This window comes from Muntiacus reevesi, chromosome 20, assembly GCF_963930625.1.
Source record: "Muntiacus reevesi chromosome 20, mMunRee1.1, whole genome shotgun sequence".
In the NCBI taxonomy this organism is placed as follows: Eukaryota; Metazoa; Chordata; class Mammalia; order Artiodactyla; family Cervidae; genus Muntiacus; species Muntiacus reevesi.
The window spans coordinates 7,124,726-7,140,725 of NC_089268.1; the positions used below are offsets into that span (position 1 = coordinate 7,124,726).

Here is a 16,000-nt window from a genome sequence, read left to right on the forward strand (position 1 = left end):
GATCTTCTTGATCCAAGGATTGAACCCATGTCTCCTTTGCCTTCTGTGTCCCAGGCAGATTCTGTACTGCTGATCCACCAGGGATGCCCAATTATACTATTACTGGATTGTAAGAAAAAAATGACTTCATGTTGTTAATAGGGTAAACCTTGTATTTTGCATTATATCATTATATTGATTTCTTACCTTTCTTAACTTTCCAGGGTGAGAACTTAATCTTAACAAAGTGGAATTGTTTGACTTTTCACATAAGCAGCTTTGATGACATAACATTTATCTCTTTTTCTTGCCTTGTATTTTCCATTTCAGGAATCAGCTCAGTTATCTGGATTCCCTGAATATGTTAAAATAGTAGAAGTTGGACCTAGGGATGGATTGCAGAATGAAAAGGTAGTTTGATATCTATTTTACACAGTTTATTTAAAATGTTAAATCTACATATTTACTCAGAGTCTAAAGGCTTATGTGGATTTCATATATTAGATGATTATCTTTGTTCTCAGTCACTACTTGAATTTATACATCTTAAATAGTATTTGCTTTCAGTTAAGAATTAATTTCTATTTATGTGCCCTAGACTCTACGCAAATAATATGTGATTTTTGTTTCCTTAGGTTATAGTTCCTACAGATATAAAAATTGAATTTATCAATCAGCTTTCCCAAACTGGCTTGTCTGTAATAGAAGTGACAAGCTTCGTGTCTTCCAGGTGGATACCACAGGTATGTAAGTCCATAATTCCTTAACTGGATTCTGAATCCAGCATTGCCAAGATTTAGTGACCAGCGTGATATGCATTGTGATATTAACCTGATATAATTACCAATTTGCTATATATTCTTACTAAATTTTGGTTCATACACCTGATGACTTAGGCAGTAAAGGATCTGCTTGCAATGCAGGAGACCTGAGCTCAATCCCTGGGTCAAGAAGATCTTTTGGAGAAGGGAAAGGCTAAACACTTCAATATTCTTGTCTGGAGAATTCCATGGACAGAGGAGCCTCGGGGACCACAGTTTGTGGGGTCACAAAGAGTCAGACACGACTGAGTGACTAGTACTTTCCACTTTAGTGAAAGAGTCAGTGACCAACGTGATATACCTTGTGGTAGTAACTTGATATAATTACCAGTTTTCTGTATTCTTATAAAATAGTAGTCCATACACTTAGATATGATTAAATAAAAACATATTTAATTAAATATACCTATTAAGTCCTAAAAAGTTATTTGGACCTAATTGTTTAAAAGCTGTTTGGAATTTCATCCTAAACGTCCAAGAGTGTATGGTCCTATATAATGAGTTAGGGGATAAGACTCTCCATAGCAGTTTAGGGTCCTGCCTCCCTTTATTTCCATTTACAAAAGCAGACTTATTATTGATCTTGCTTTATGCTCATAGCACACTGTTCCCTTGGGAATCTTGGATTTGAATTCTCAGAAGTCTTTTATATCTAGTTACTCAGTTACTGGTACAAAATTCTTCCTCTTTGATGTAGCCTATGGGTGTCTCTTTTTTTAAACTCCATGGATGAGTTAGTAACCCACAGCCTTATGAATTAATTATTGGGATGGTCTCCTAAATGATATTTGTAAGCATTGTCTCTCCCGTCTTTATGCCTTCCACCCATTGCTTCTAAGATAACCTCCCAGAACCTACCATTTTTATGAGTGATCTGAATATCTCCAGCGAATTTACCATTTTTGTCTGTTAGAAGAAAGTGATGTTAACTGTGGCCTGACACCTTCCCCATACAATCCCATTTTAAGCAGTGAGAAATGTATGATAGATATGCACTCTTTTTTTAATGTTCATATTTGCTAGTTTATATATATTCGTATAATTGATGAAAATACATAGATTCATCAAAGACAAAAGGCAGTCATCTGGAATCTTCTCGTGAAGAGGATATAGTCTTATCCAGAGCTGGCTGGCATATGGAAGCAGCCATTACTTCTGAGACTTGCCTCTGATGTTTGAAATGTGATTAATAATTAGCAGGCAGTGAACCCCTCTCCCTTCCCAGTCCAGTTCTCATTCCCCGGATCCTTGGATTCCTTGAACCCTGTTCTTATTCTTTGGGTCCCCTAATCTCTCCCCAGAACTGAACTTCGCTGATTACTTTTTCATCCTGTCCCCTTGGTTTCCTCGTCAATCCTTCTTCACTTGCCACCCCAAAGCTCCTTTTGGCTTGCCAACATTTCCCCACCACCAACTTCCCTTGAGATTCTTTAGTAATTTCTCCTGCCTCTGCTCTCCTCTTTTCCGACCCTTCCAGTAGCAACAGTCACTTCTGAGAGGATGACAAGTCTGTGTTTCCAGTTCTGTCCTTTCTGATGAGTTTCAGCTGGACATGCTATTAGACATTGCAACTCAGTGGGTTCAAAACCATACTTATTGTTGATCCTACTTTATGCTCATAGCCCATTATTCCTTTGGGAATCTTGGATTTGAATTCTCAAAAATCTTTTATATCTAGTCAGTTACTGACCCAAAATTCTTCCTCCTCAACATAGCCTATCAGTTCAGTTCAGTTGCTCAGTTGTGTCCAACTCTTTGTGATCCCATGGACTGCAGCACGCCAGGCCTCCCTGTCAATCACCAACTCCAAGAGTCCACCCAAACCCATGTCCATTGAGTCAGTGATGCCATCCAACCATCTCATCCTCTCTCGTCCCCTTCTACTCCTGCCCTCAATCTTTCCCAGCATCAGGGTCTTTTCCAATGAGTCAGCTCTTTGCATCAGGTGGCCAAAGTATTGGAGTTTCAGCTTCAACATCAGTCCTTTCAGTGAACACCCAGGACTGATCTCCTTTATGATGAACTGGTTGGGTCTCCTTGCAGTCCAAGGGACTCTCAAGAGTCTTCTCCAACACCACAGTTCAAAAGCATCAATTCTTTGGCACTCAGCTTTCTTCGCAGTCCAACTCTCACATCCATACATGACCACTGGAAAAACCATAGCCTTGACTAGATGGACCTTTGTTGGCAAAGTAATGTCTCGGCTTTTATGTAGTAATGTCTCTACATATACATACATACTACATACAGACTAATGGCAAAGTCGTGTCTCTGCTTTTATGTAGCCTATACCTATCTCTTATTTTTTAGCTCCATGGATGAGTTAGTAGTCCATATCCTTATGGACTAATATTAGTAGTCCATAAGGTCTCTCTATCAGGCCCTACTTCCTCTTGCAGAAGCTTCCACCAAACCAAACTGCCTCTTGTTCCTGCTCATGTCCTGCCTCTGTATCTAACTGCGTTTCATTTATGCTTTCTTATGTACATCTCAGTTTCTGCATTGCTTTTCAGTTATAACAAGATGGTATAAAAAGTCTTATGACATTAAAAGCTTTTAAGTACTTTTTAAGGTGTTGGAAACAACAGAGACCACAAAAGGATGGACAGTATTATTAAAAATCCATCAGTTTTCACAGCTTCAATATTCAAATATCAGGGTTACTTTATGTATCCTTAAAATAAACTGACTTTTCTCCATCCCAAATGCCACCATTTATAATTATATATATATTTTATAAATGCCGTCTGAAGATCTGCTTCCCAGACTACAAGGGCTAAAGAAATCTTGACCGTGTCTCTGTTGACTGTCACTGTGCCCCCATTGCTTGGTGCCTAGTAAGTAGGTGCTCAATAAATATTATGAAATGAATAATGAACCTGTTAGCCTGAAATCCTCATAACACATGACTCTATTCTTTGATACGGACAAGTGACTCTTAAATTTTGTTCATGTGTTTGATCTTGTGTTGCAAAGGCTACAGATAATTTCCTTAGGAAGACACAAACAGCTTAATGAGATTAGACTTATTTCCTTGACATTGTCATTTTGCAAACTGTGAGCTGTTATTATTTTACTTACTGTCACATGAGACTTTTTATCATCATTTAAGTCTTCATGACATTGCCTATGTATTCTCTTTAGTTAGTGCTCTTTTCATGTATTTGATTATTGTTGGAGAGAATCTATACAGGCTGGTATAATTTTAGAGTAAGGTTTAGGAAGGACAGGTAACATTAACGATGACCCACCAAGATGATGTTTCAGATTTTGTGTTTTTCATTAGCATCAGAACAATGAAATCTTCAGAGTTCCATGATAAGTGAAAGTGAAGGTTGCTCAGTCATGTCCGACTCTTTGCAACCCCATGGATGGTATAGTCCGTGGAATTTTCCAGACCAGAATACTAGAGTGGGTGGCGGTTCCCTTCTCCAGGGGATTTTCCTAACCCAGGGATTGAACTGGGGTCTCCTGAATTGCAGATGAATTCTTTACCAACTGAGCATGTCGGAAGCCCGACATGATAAGATAACCTCCAACTGCATCAGTATCTCTTCAAGAGACTGTTATTTCCCAATGGTTTTGTTCAGCTGTCTCTTGTCTGTGGTGATGTTCAGGAAATTATCTTGTTCCACTATACTGGAAATTGCTTGGTGGGTTATCCTTGAGCCTAATCTGGGACACACCCAGGGCCACTGAGAAGAAGGAGGTGAGAGTCCCTTGCACGGAGGCCACTCTTCTTACAAGAACAAAGGAGCCAAACAGAGGGAGGGCCGTCCCTCTGGGAGCAGTAGTGGGAAAATGCCTTCTGGCCTCACAGGAAGTAGAGGCCTGTGATGGGACCATAAAATAGTATGATTCATGCGGGGCTTGGTTCTGAGGTGGATTCAGGACTTGACCTGCTGAGAGGTAATGAACTCAGCATTGGCTCAGAGTATTACTGGATGACGGACAGAACTCCCCACACGGCCTGTGAGGACAGCTGTGAGGAGGCAGGGGCTCCTCTGTGCCGTGTCCAGTCTGCACTGCCTGGAGCTGCAGTAAGTGGCTGAACCTCTGTGAACCCTGGCAGTCCCAGCGGTGATGCCTTCAGGGCAGGCGGGCTTATAAAGCCATGAGTGGGTCCCTGCCTGTGGCGGTGGAGCCCAGGGCACCTGACTCCCACTATGCTCACCAGTGTTATCTGAGCGAATGTCGACTGACAGACGACTGACCGACTTATCTGGGGCTCCTTATAAGCCAGTTGCTTTCTCTGGGATAAACTGCCTTTTTCTTAAATATTGAAGCAATGTGTTTAGTTTAAATATTGGATTGGACCCCACTCTGAAAAAGTGAAGATACTCATACTTCAAATATTAAAAAAATATGCTATATATTTTACTTTTAATACTCATCTGGTTACATACATTCCAAACCAAAAAAAAAAAGAAAAAAGAAAACAAAACCAAAAAAAGAAGTGTTTTTATTAAATAAATCTGACTATTTGTAAAAGAACAGTGTGCCTGGATCAAAGATAATATCAGATTGAACTTTCAGAGTTATACTGGTTACTTATTACTACACATCAAGAGTTTTTCAAAGGGCAGGACGGAGACCATCCCATTTTGGCAATTTGATTTCCCATAGTCATGTTTGGATTCTAGATTTTACTAAGTTTGCGTGATGTAGACTTTTCTATTATTGTAGTTGGTGGTGTGTGTGTGTGTGTGTGTGTGTGTGCGCGCGTGCATGCTGAGTTGCTTCAGTCATGTCCAACTCTTTGTGATCCCATGGACCTTAGCCCACCAGGCTCCTCTGTCCATGGGATTCTTCAGGCAAGAGTACTGGAGTGGGTTGCTGTGCCCTCCTCCAGGGAATCTTCCTGACCCAGGAATCGAACCCATGTCTCTTATGTCTCCTGCATTGACATTTCTATTCTTGTTGTTGGAGGTTATTTCATCATGTAACTCTGTAGATTTCATTGTTCTGATGTTAATATAAAAGGCCTTAAATCAAGAGAAATAACCTATAATGATAATTTGAAGTATTATAGCCTCTCATTTTTTGAAAGCAATTTATTTTTATTGATGTATAGTTGATTTACAGTGTTATGTTGGTTTCAGGTGTATAGCATAGGGATTCAGTTATACATCTACCTATATATTATTTTTTTCCCCAGGTTCTGTAACTTCTCAATTTTTTGAGAAAATATCATGACACCAGGCCTGTCTCACTCAAAAGAATGTCTGAGATTTGTGTCAGGAAGATTTTAGTGTACCAGCTTACTTGTAATTGTCTGAATAATTTCTAACTCTTCTAAAGATCTTGAATGTGGCTTGAAATTGCTATACTGTTAATTCTCTGCATCTTCTTCTATTTCTTTCCCTTAAACGTGGGTCATGGGAAGAGTCCTCTGGTTTATGTTTAGATTGCTGCTTGCTCACTTATTTCTTTTTTTAGCATTTTAAAGCGTTTTTACAGCTTCCCTCCTACTGTTTTGTTTGGCAGCAGCTCTTCTAACTAAAGCAGCTGAAAGAAAAGTTCCACGGTAGCAGGCTGCCATATAAAACAGGATCCCACACCTATAATCTAAATGGCCAGAGATGATAAAATACCTGCCATTAAAAAATACATGTTCTTTACAACTTATCTGGAAAAAGGGTTTCCTTAGAGTGACATATAATCTAAGGACATTTGAAATGAGTCCACATAGCTCCTTACTTCAATAGAGTGAACAGCGGTAACAGTAGAAAAAAAAATGTGTTTATAAAACTCTATGGGTTTACTGAAACTTTGGAATGGAACTCTCAGTAATGAGCTATTTAAATCATTATAAATGCAATAATTTTTGAAAATGAACTTGAGTTTTCCATTATCTTTAATGTAGCCATTTGGTTTTAAACATGCTCATTCACATGAGTGAATACCATTTATTTAAGAGTAAGAATGCCTGAAAGGTACAAGACACGGTATGTTTATATCTGTCACATGCAAAGTCTCAGTTATAAATATTTGTTCCCTGTTTAATTAATTTTTAACTGTTGGAATAGGTGGGTCAGTAAGGGGCAGAAATAGCTTTTCTCTATAAAAGTAGAAAGAAATACACATAAAAGGCTGTAACAATTATTTACAAATCAGTCTAGCACTTAAAAACATGGCCCAAACACAGTGTAAGCAAGAAGGAATGTGTAAACTTTTCCCTGTCCTCCTTTTAGTGTGTGAGACAATTAATTCTTTGTTAGGAATGAAAACGCACTTGACTGGGCTGAAGTTTAGATACACTTGGATGAGAAGCGGATGGTTGTAACTTCTGCTCCTGAGCGCCCCCTGGCTGCTTTTCCTTGCTCTGCTTTTTCTGAGGGAGATGGTTGTGTGGGGAAGAGGCAGGGAAAGGGGTAATTGAGCAGAGAAGTTGTGTCTGCCTCTGTGTGTGTGTGTGTGTGTGTGTGTGTGCAGGGAAGGGGGTAATTGAGCAGAGAAGTTGTGTCTGCCTGTGTGTGTGTGTGTGTGTGTGCAGGGAAGGGGGTAATTGAGCAGAGAAGTTGTGTCTGCCTCTGTGTGTGTGTGTGTGTGTGTGTGTGTGTGTGCAGGGAAGGGGGTAATTGAGCAGAGAAGTTGTGTCTGCGTGTGTGTGTGTGTGTGTGTGTGAGTGTGTGTGTGTGTGTGTGTGCAGGGAAGGGGGTAATTGAGCAGAGAAGTGTCTGCGTGTGTGTGTGTGTGTGTGTGTGAGTGTGTGTGTGTGTGTGTGTGCAGGGAAGGGGGTAATTGAGCAGAGAAGTGTCTGCGTGTGTGTGTGTGTGTGTGTGTGAGTGTGTGTGTGTGTGTGCAGGGAAGGGGGTAATTGAGCAGAGAAGTTGTGTCTGCGTGTGTGTGTGTGTGTGTGTGTGTGTGTGTGTGTGTGCAGGGAAGGGGGTAATTGAGCAGAGAAGTTGTGTCTGCGTGTGTGTGTGTGTGTGTGAGTGTGTGTGTGTGTGTGCAGGGAAGGGGGTAATTGAGCAGAGAAGTTGTGTCTGCGTGTGTGTGTGTGTGTGTGTGTGTGTGTGTGTGTGTGCAGGGAAGGGGGTAATTGAGCAGAGAAGTTGTGTCTGCGTGTGTGTGTGTGTGTGTGAGTGTGTGTGTGTGTGTGTGTGTGTGAAAGAGAGAGAGAGCGCTCTAGGCAGAGAAGTTGTGTCTGCGTGTGCGTGTGTGTGTGTGTGTGTGTGTGTGTGTGTGTGTGTGTGTGAAAGAGAGAGAGAGAGCACTCCAGGGCGAGAGGGGAAGTGGCAGGGCTTGTGTGATGAGCTTTTGGGGAGAGCTTCCAAAGTCCTCTGCTTATAAGGCACAGTGTCCTGGCAGGCTAATTTCATCTGTGAGTCTCATCCATGTTTCCCAGAGGAGCTGACCTCTGCCTGTGGCCCAGAGAGGATGAAACTTATAAGACCGCAGTTCCCATTTTCTGGGGTCACGGGAGCCCTTTCACCCACACAGGCTCCTTTGGATTTCCTCCCAGCGTGGCAGCCTTGCATCTATCACATGGCGATTTAGAGTTGCAGAGGTTCCAAGAGGCAAGCATAAATGGTATGCCCTTTAGAGCCAAGCCCTGTAAATTTTCTAGCATCACTTTTCCATACTGTATGCGCTGATGTAGCTACAAGAGCTCTCGGTTTCAAAGGGAGGGATCCATGCCACCTCTTGAGTGGGGTGGGGTGTTGCGGAGGAACACACGTGTAGGGGGATATCATTGGAGCACATTTCTAAGCTGCGGCACTTGTGTCTTTAAAAATGATCTAATAATTAATCTAGTTTCTTATGAGCTTTTCTTTATGAATAATGAAAGAACAGAGTTGAGAGAAAAGCAGGCTAGGCAGGCATTCTGAAACCCCCAGATTCCAAAAGATTTTAGCACTTTCAGGGCTACTAGTATTTACCTGACTTCTGCTCACTCCCAATAGACAATTGTCCTGCCTCACGTGGTACTGGAGTGATTGGTACTGGAGTGATTAACCTGCAATGCAAAATTTTAAAGTTGTTTCTTCCTACAGTTACCTCATTTGACACTGTTATCTCAGAGGGTATGTAGATTGCCTAAAGCATAGTCACAGATTTTTTTAAACAGTTTTGTCTCTCTCAGGAAAAAATAAAAAATATGGAAAAATTTTTATTGTTATTTTTGTACATATTACTTGGCATTCAGCAGTAACTTATTCTCTACCTAAGATGTAATTTCACTTCTGCGTGCAAAGCAAAAAGCAAAGCTTACAATGAGAAGCAATAACGTTGCAATTCTACTAGATAGATTTTCTTTTTTTTCACAGTGAAGGTACAATTCAATATTTTTTTTTGCTTTTTCTCCATGAGGACAAAAACTATGATTCTGCTCAAAGATTTACTATGCTCAGCATACACTGCTTTTCTAATGACTTAATCTTATCAATTACATTTTGACTAACAATTTGTCTTTTTTTTGTTCTTAGATTTATAAAAAAGGACCCAAAATGTTCAAATACTTTATCTCACTTTTTATTTGAGTCTGTCAAATTTTCTCTAAGTTAATCCATGAAAGAAAGAAACTTTCAAGGCATTTTTACATATGAAAATTCTATTTTTGTATGCGATTAACATTGCTTTAAAATTGGGCCTCATAGAATTATCAGTATGCATCGACAGCTTGAAAGGTCTAGCATATAATAAAATTACATAAAAGCTGAATAGAGATACAGTTTGGCACAGAAAGACTGAATTCTACCTTTTTAATGGTAGTTTCATCATTATTTTGATTAGTTTGTCGATCTTGTTTTAGTGTAAACTAACTCCACTGGTATGACTCCTGACTAAGCCACTTACATCCAGTTTAAGAGAAGCAGTCTGTCCTGCGGACCAGGCTCCAAGGAACTCAAGCACTTCCTGCGCGTCATGGTTACCTGTCTCGTGGGATGAGTCACAGCCATTAGTGAAAACCAGGTTTAAAGTCTTAAGATTAAATGTGGACTGTTTCAATCATTAGTTTTAAGGCTGCCAAGCAGCAGCCCTTGTTTTTAAGAATTCATGATCCTTGTACATTGAACACTGAAAACGAAACATATACTAATTATTTTTAAATTGATTATGGCTTTAAAAGACATATTTTGTTGTTATGTTTATAAAGAATTATAATTCCAGTTATATTTTAAAAATAAAAATAATTCATTTTCTCCTAATTTTTAGATATGCACAAATACACACATGGCATGCACACCAATCTAATATTGCCTGGTTAAATTGCTGGAAGGTTCTACAGGAATAATATGTAGTGAACATAGGAAATTAGATAAATCTGAATGCTAAAAGTAGCATTACATTCCAAAAATCATATTAAGCAGTAGGTAAGTTTTATATTTCAAACTTATACGTTAGTGAGACATACCTATGTTAACATTTCACTTCTTCCACATTTAATAAAGTAAAAGGAATATAAACGTGTAGTTTCTCACCTAGAGTAAATATAAGGCATTTACTTTTGTGTGCTTAAAAATTTTATCCAGATTCATTTATCTTGAATATCCTGTTTATCAAATTGAAGACTAATTGGAATTATATTTTTAGAAAAATAGAATATTTTGTAATGTCTGTGGATTTTGGCTGTTTGTTCATTGTCAATATATGACATTCTTTTGAAGAACGCTGCTTGTTTTATAAACGTCTTGGACAGCTTCACATTTACAATGGCGAACGTGCATAGGTTACAGTTACACTGCTTTAATGGTTCTAGGCTCTCACATTCCTGTCTGCTTCTCAAACTACTAAATGAACCATTCTTAGAAATTTCAACATATTGAAGCAAATCCATGCTAACAACTTGAGAAAATTAATACTACTTACTCCAGACCTTGCACTGCCATGATGTGGAACCATCAAGAAATTGTATCACTGTTCTTAGTCAAGACTGATTATAATAAGAAACACATCTCTTAGTAATCCCCGAGTAATTATTTCTTCCCAAGTCCTCCAGTTTCAGGTTTCTTGAGCTTTCAGTGACATCACTGTATCTGTTTAGAAATAACAACATACATATTTTCCAATAGAATGTCTGAGAGCTGACTCTTGTTTCTGATACGATTTGGCAAAGTATTTTCATTTCTTTATGCCTTGGGTTCTTTCTATTCATTTATTCATCCATTCACTGCTTTTTATTATGTCTCTATTATCTGCATTGAATTCTTTGTTGAACTCAGACGTTGAATAATGTGTGGTTGATAGCATTATCTGTGTAATAAGCCAATTATAAAGTTAAAATGGGTTATGGAAACAAAATTACTCAAATCAAGTGGATATCTGTAAATGAACTGTAATAAACTAGAACCTAGTAATCAGAATATGTTAAGCAGTTTGTGTTTAAGATGTTGTCTGTTCAGTGTTTTCAAGGTCTGTCTTCTCTTCTGCTTACTGGATCTTCAGATACATATGAGGCCAGATCATTGCAGTTTGATCTTACAGGCTATTGTCCTGATGGCATTGCTTGCCAGGGTATTAAGAACCCTTTTGCTACAACTCTTTCTTTTTGCCAGTAAGATATTGTCCCTCAAAAAACCCAGTCTTCCCCTCTTCTCATCAGCACAGCTCTCCAATGTGGGCAGAGGGGCTTCCAGGAGGAGGTGCAAGTATAGATGGGCAACTCCATTTACAGTCATCCAGAATGAATACAATTAGGCACAGTATTTTAAAAGTCATTTCTGCACCCATGCATGAGAAGTAACACCGTTGACAGTGTTATTAACAAACACAAAAGCATGATATATGAGAGACAACACAGTTGAATGAAAAGAAAATTATACTGAGGACTTTGAGACTTGTTTTGACAAGGGGAAGACCAGGAGGGTGGTCCCCAAAGTCATTGACCTGAACAAAGAATCACTAATGCATGTTTGTTATATTTGCCTTAGGAAATGTCTAGTGGGGGTGGAAGGTGGGATTGGGGGGTGGGGGGATGTTAATGAATAAGGTGACTGGTTTCTCTGTCTGGAGCATTGGTCTCCCAGTTTATGACACACAAATCCATTGGGTGGATTGGATTTATTTTATAATTTAAGAATGAATATTTGTAGACATTAACAGATTATGATGAAAATGGCTTGCAGGCATTCACAGTAAGAGTGTGGGGTCATTATGCTATTTGCTCTGGTCACTCTTGAGAAGCTTGTGCATTCCTTTCCTTAGAGGGCGCTGCAGAGGCCCTTAGAACACAAAGATGATGCTAAATAAGGAAACAGGAAATTATACACCAGCCCAAATTAGTTTTCAGGCTTCTGGACTTAAGAAGTTTTGTGAGTATGGTGTCAGACCATTTTAGCAGCAGCAGCCAAGACAGGGTATTGGGTAGAAAAAAAAATAAAACTAGATGTTCAATTTTCCAGAGATTTCCTGTGTTTATTATTGTAAGACTGTGATTTATTAAAACTGTCTTACTTCTTCAAGCAGACCAAGATTTCCTCTGTGCTACTGAGGCTAAGATATATGGGGTTTGTGGAAAGAGTCTGTGAATGAGACAGGGTTAAAGGACCCAGTCTACAAGCTGTTCATGGCTGGGTAGAGTGTTTTCACCCACAGTTGTCAGGAAGGACTCTAGTCCCATTTTTTCCTCATTACTGAATTTACGAATGTGTTACCTTTAAGAGGAGTTACTGTTCAAATTGAGTTTTGAGTTATAGGGTCTGAAACCACATTATTTACATTTGTATAGTAATCTGTGGCATGTGTTGAAGAAATGGCACATCCTGTATCCATCCCTCCTGCTGTGTAAGAAAAAGTATTACCATCAGCGATATCTCACTGGCCCATGGAGACAGTAGGCGAACACCTTCTGATATTGTCTGCTCATTTCGTGAAGATCAGAATGCGGTCCTGAGTGATAGTGGGGTAAAAAGGAATCCTTCAAATATATTCCTAAAAAAATTATTCCACAAAGCATATTATTGAGGGTTATAGATCCATAAGTATATTTCCTGGCAAAATATAAAATGGTATATTAAGCAGAGACTTGATACAAAATAAATTTACCCAGAAATATGATGGTTATACTAAGAATAAGATATTCTCTGTTACACTAAGAATAAGAATCAGTTTATACCAAACTGATCTCAAGTGTTAAGGAAAAGAAATCCCTGAAATCTTTATTTCAGATAGATTAACTACCTTGATGATAAATTGCTAAGAGCAGGGGTAGGCAATTTCATCCAGGTTGGGGGTCTCCAAAATGTTATTTGTTTTTAATCATGAAACTTTTCACCCTTAGTGTAACTTTATTTGGAATCTCAGTATATTATTTTGTTTTGTTCAATTGCCCAGTTGTGTCTGACTCTCCGTGACATGACCCCACAGATGGCAGCACGCCAGGCTTCCCTGTCCTTCACCACCTCCCCGAGCTTGCTCAAACTCATGTCCATTGAGTCTGCAATGCCATCCAACCATCTCATCCTCTGTCGTCCCCTTCTCCTCCTGCCTTCAATCTTTCTCAGTGTTAGGGTCTTTTCCAATGAGATGACTCTTTGTATCAGATGGTCAAAGTATTGGAGCTTCAGCTTCAGCATCAGTCCATTCAATGAATATTCAGGGTTGACTTCTTTTAGGATTGATTTCCTAGTCATCTGTTTTAGTAAAATTTACTAACATTAGAGATTTTTGAAAAAGTTTCCCTTCCAAATTGCAGTATTTTCAGATCCACAAAATGTGGAGTCACTTCTGAATAAAAATAAAGTGAGGCTTCCCATATTGAAGTGAGGGCCTCTTGGATGCATTGGTTTCTTCTCCTGCCAGCCTAAGTGGCAGTCTTTGAGAATGAAACCACTGTGATTCCCAGAACTGTTGATATCTTGACATCTGCTGAGAATTTTTAGGAACAACAGATTCCTGGGTCCTCAACTGAACAGATTCAGAACAGATTCTGTGCCGATGAGTTCAAGAAATCTTTTTTTTTTTTAAGAACCTCAAAAATTTTGATGATAAATCAAGTTTAGGAGACACTGGGTTAGATGAAAACACATACTCTTAAAACCATTCAACATGAGTGTAAGATCTTTCTAGGAACTCTTCTGTTGACATTGTGATGCAGAATAACTTTAGTAATGACTAAGAGGAGGAGCGAGAAGATATTTAGAGGATAAGGAGGATATACTTATCCAGGAGGAATTAGAGAGCATGCTTGGGGTCCATCCCATCTCCTACACTTACTGGGTGATTTTCCTCATCCTTTTCATCTCTGTCTACTTCTTCTTCTACAGAAACTGTCCCTCTCATTGGATGGTTAAAAAGTGTTTAAAGAGATAATGCATACATCTCAACACACAGAGACCTGCCCTATAGACTGGCATAAAGCAAATATTTCCCTTTATCATTAAAACATTATTAACTAACAATAAAATATTAGAATTGGTGGAGAATAAGAATCATGATTCAAAGTGGATTGAACTCAAATTGAATGTAAACTAGAATAAAGGGCAAGGAGAAGAAATTTCAGTTCAATTAAACAACCAATTATTAAATGTCCCTTTTATGTGACGTCTTCATAGAGAAAGGATTTAGCCAGGGAGAGAAATACATAAATCAGTATAAATTATACAAACTTTGGTAAGAGTAACTATAGATAGATAGATACACACAGAGAGAACTATGGTGGAAAACAGATGTGGAAATCAAGCTGATTGTTGAGAATATATTCTAAGAGTTTTTGAGTTGTATATTATGAATATTGGATGGTGAAGTAAATTGACCTGATGAAAAAATAAAGAATGATATCTCATTAAGGAAGAGTGTCTTAGGACTTCCCTGGTGGTCCAATAGTTAAGATTCCACGTTTCTAATGCAAGGGGTCTGGGTTCAACCCCTGGTCAGGGAACTAGATGCCACGTGCTGCAACTAAGACCTGGTACAGCCACATTAAAAGAAAGAAAGAATGTTATTTTCCCTTGCAACAATGATCAAGACTTTTTATTATTGATAAGGGTCAAAGAGGAGAGTGAAAAAGCTGGCTTGAAATTCAGCATTCAAAAAACTAAGACTGCAGCCATGAAATTAAAAGAAACTTGCTCCTTAGAAGGAAAGCTATGATAAACTTAGACAGCATATTAAAAAGCAGAGACATCACTTTGCTGACAAAGGTCCTTCTAGTCAAAGCTTTGGTTTTTTCCAGTGGTCATGTACAGATGTGAATGTTGGACCATAATGAAGACTGAGTGCTAAAGAATTGATGCTTTTGAACTGTGGTGTTAGAGAAGACTCTTGTGAGTCCTTTGGACTGCAAGGAGATCAAACTAGTCAATCGTTGAGGAAATCAACCCTGAATATTCATTGGAAGGACTGATACTGAAGCTGAAACTCCAATACTTGGACCACCTGATGCAAAAAACTGACTCATTGGAAAAGACTCTGATGCTGGGAAAGATTGAAGGCAAAAGGAGAAGGGGCAGCAGAGGATGAGATGGTTAGGTAGCATCACCAACTCAATGGACGTGAATTTGAGCAAACTCCAGGAGATAGTAGAGGACAGAGGAGCCTGGACTGTAGTCCACAGGGTCACAGAGTCGGATATGGCTGAGCTACCAAATGACAACAACTGGGCATTTATTTTTATATTTTATGTTATATAATATATTTTATAGATATTAAATATATGACAATATTTTCACCAATATTCTTGGAGAACACAGCATTGTTCAAGTAACAAAGTGTGCCTGGTTCACACATGAGTAAAATTAATAAGAGTTTGTGATTAACATCCACACCTCCTATATATAAAATAATCAATAATCAACAGTAATGCTATGCTTACTGTATAGCATAGGGAAATCTACTCATTATTTTGTAATAACCTAAATGGGAAAAAGATTTGGAAGTGAATATACACATATATATTGTATATATATATGTATTATATATATATTATATATGTAATATATATATACATGTATATATATATATGTATAACATATGTATAATGGAATTGCTTTTCTGTAAACCTAACAAAACATTGTAAATCACCTGTACTCCAATATGAAATATTACTACCAAAATATAGCTCCTGGACCTATCTCGTCCCTCTCCCACTTCATGACCTTCTAAATTACTTAGGTTTTCCTGCTTATCTTATTTTCTTTTTCCTACCTCTTCTCACCTTCCTCCTTTTACTTTATACATGATGATATGGAATCAGGTGCAGGGCTCTTGTTAAATGGCATGAATGTCATGTCCGACTCTTTGCGACCCCATGGACT

General features: G+C 38.6%; 1 protein-coding gene across 3 annotated transcripts in view; it reads left to right on the forward strand.

Annotated features, from left to right (window-relative positions):
• The window catches only part of HMGCLL1 (3-hydroxy-3-methylglutaryl-CoA lyase like 1), a 180,337-nt gene that overhangs the window by 62,131 nt on the left and 102,206 nt on the right, over window positions 1–16,000 (forward strand). For all 3 annotated transcript variants that reach the window (XM_065913225.1, XM_065913226.1, XM_065913227.1), the window contains exons 2-3: window positions 310–390; window positions 615–722. In XM_065913225.1, the coding sequence (XP_065769297.1) occupies window positions 310–390; window positions 615–722 (189 nt within the window). The remainder of the gene's footprint in view (window positions 1–309; window positions 391–614; window positions 723–16,000) is intronic.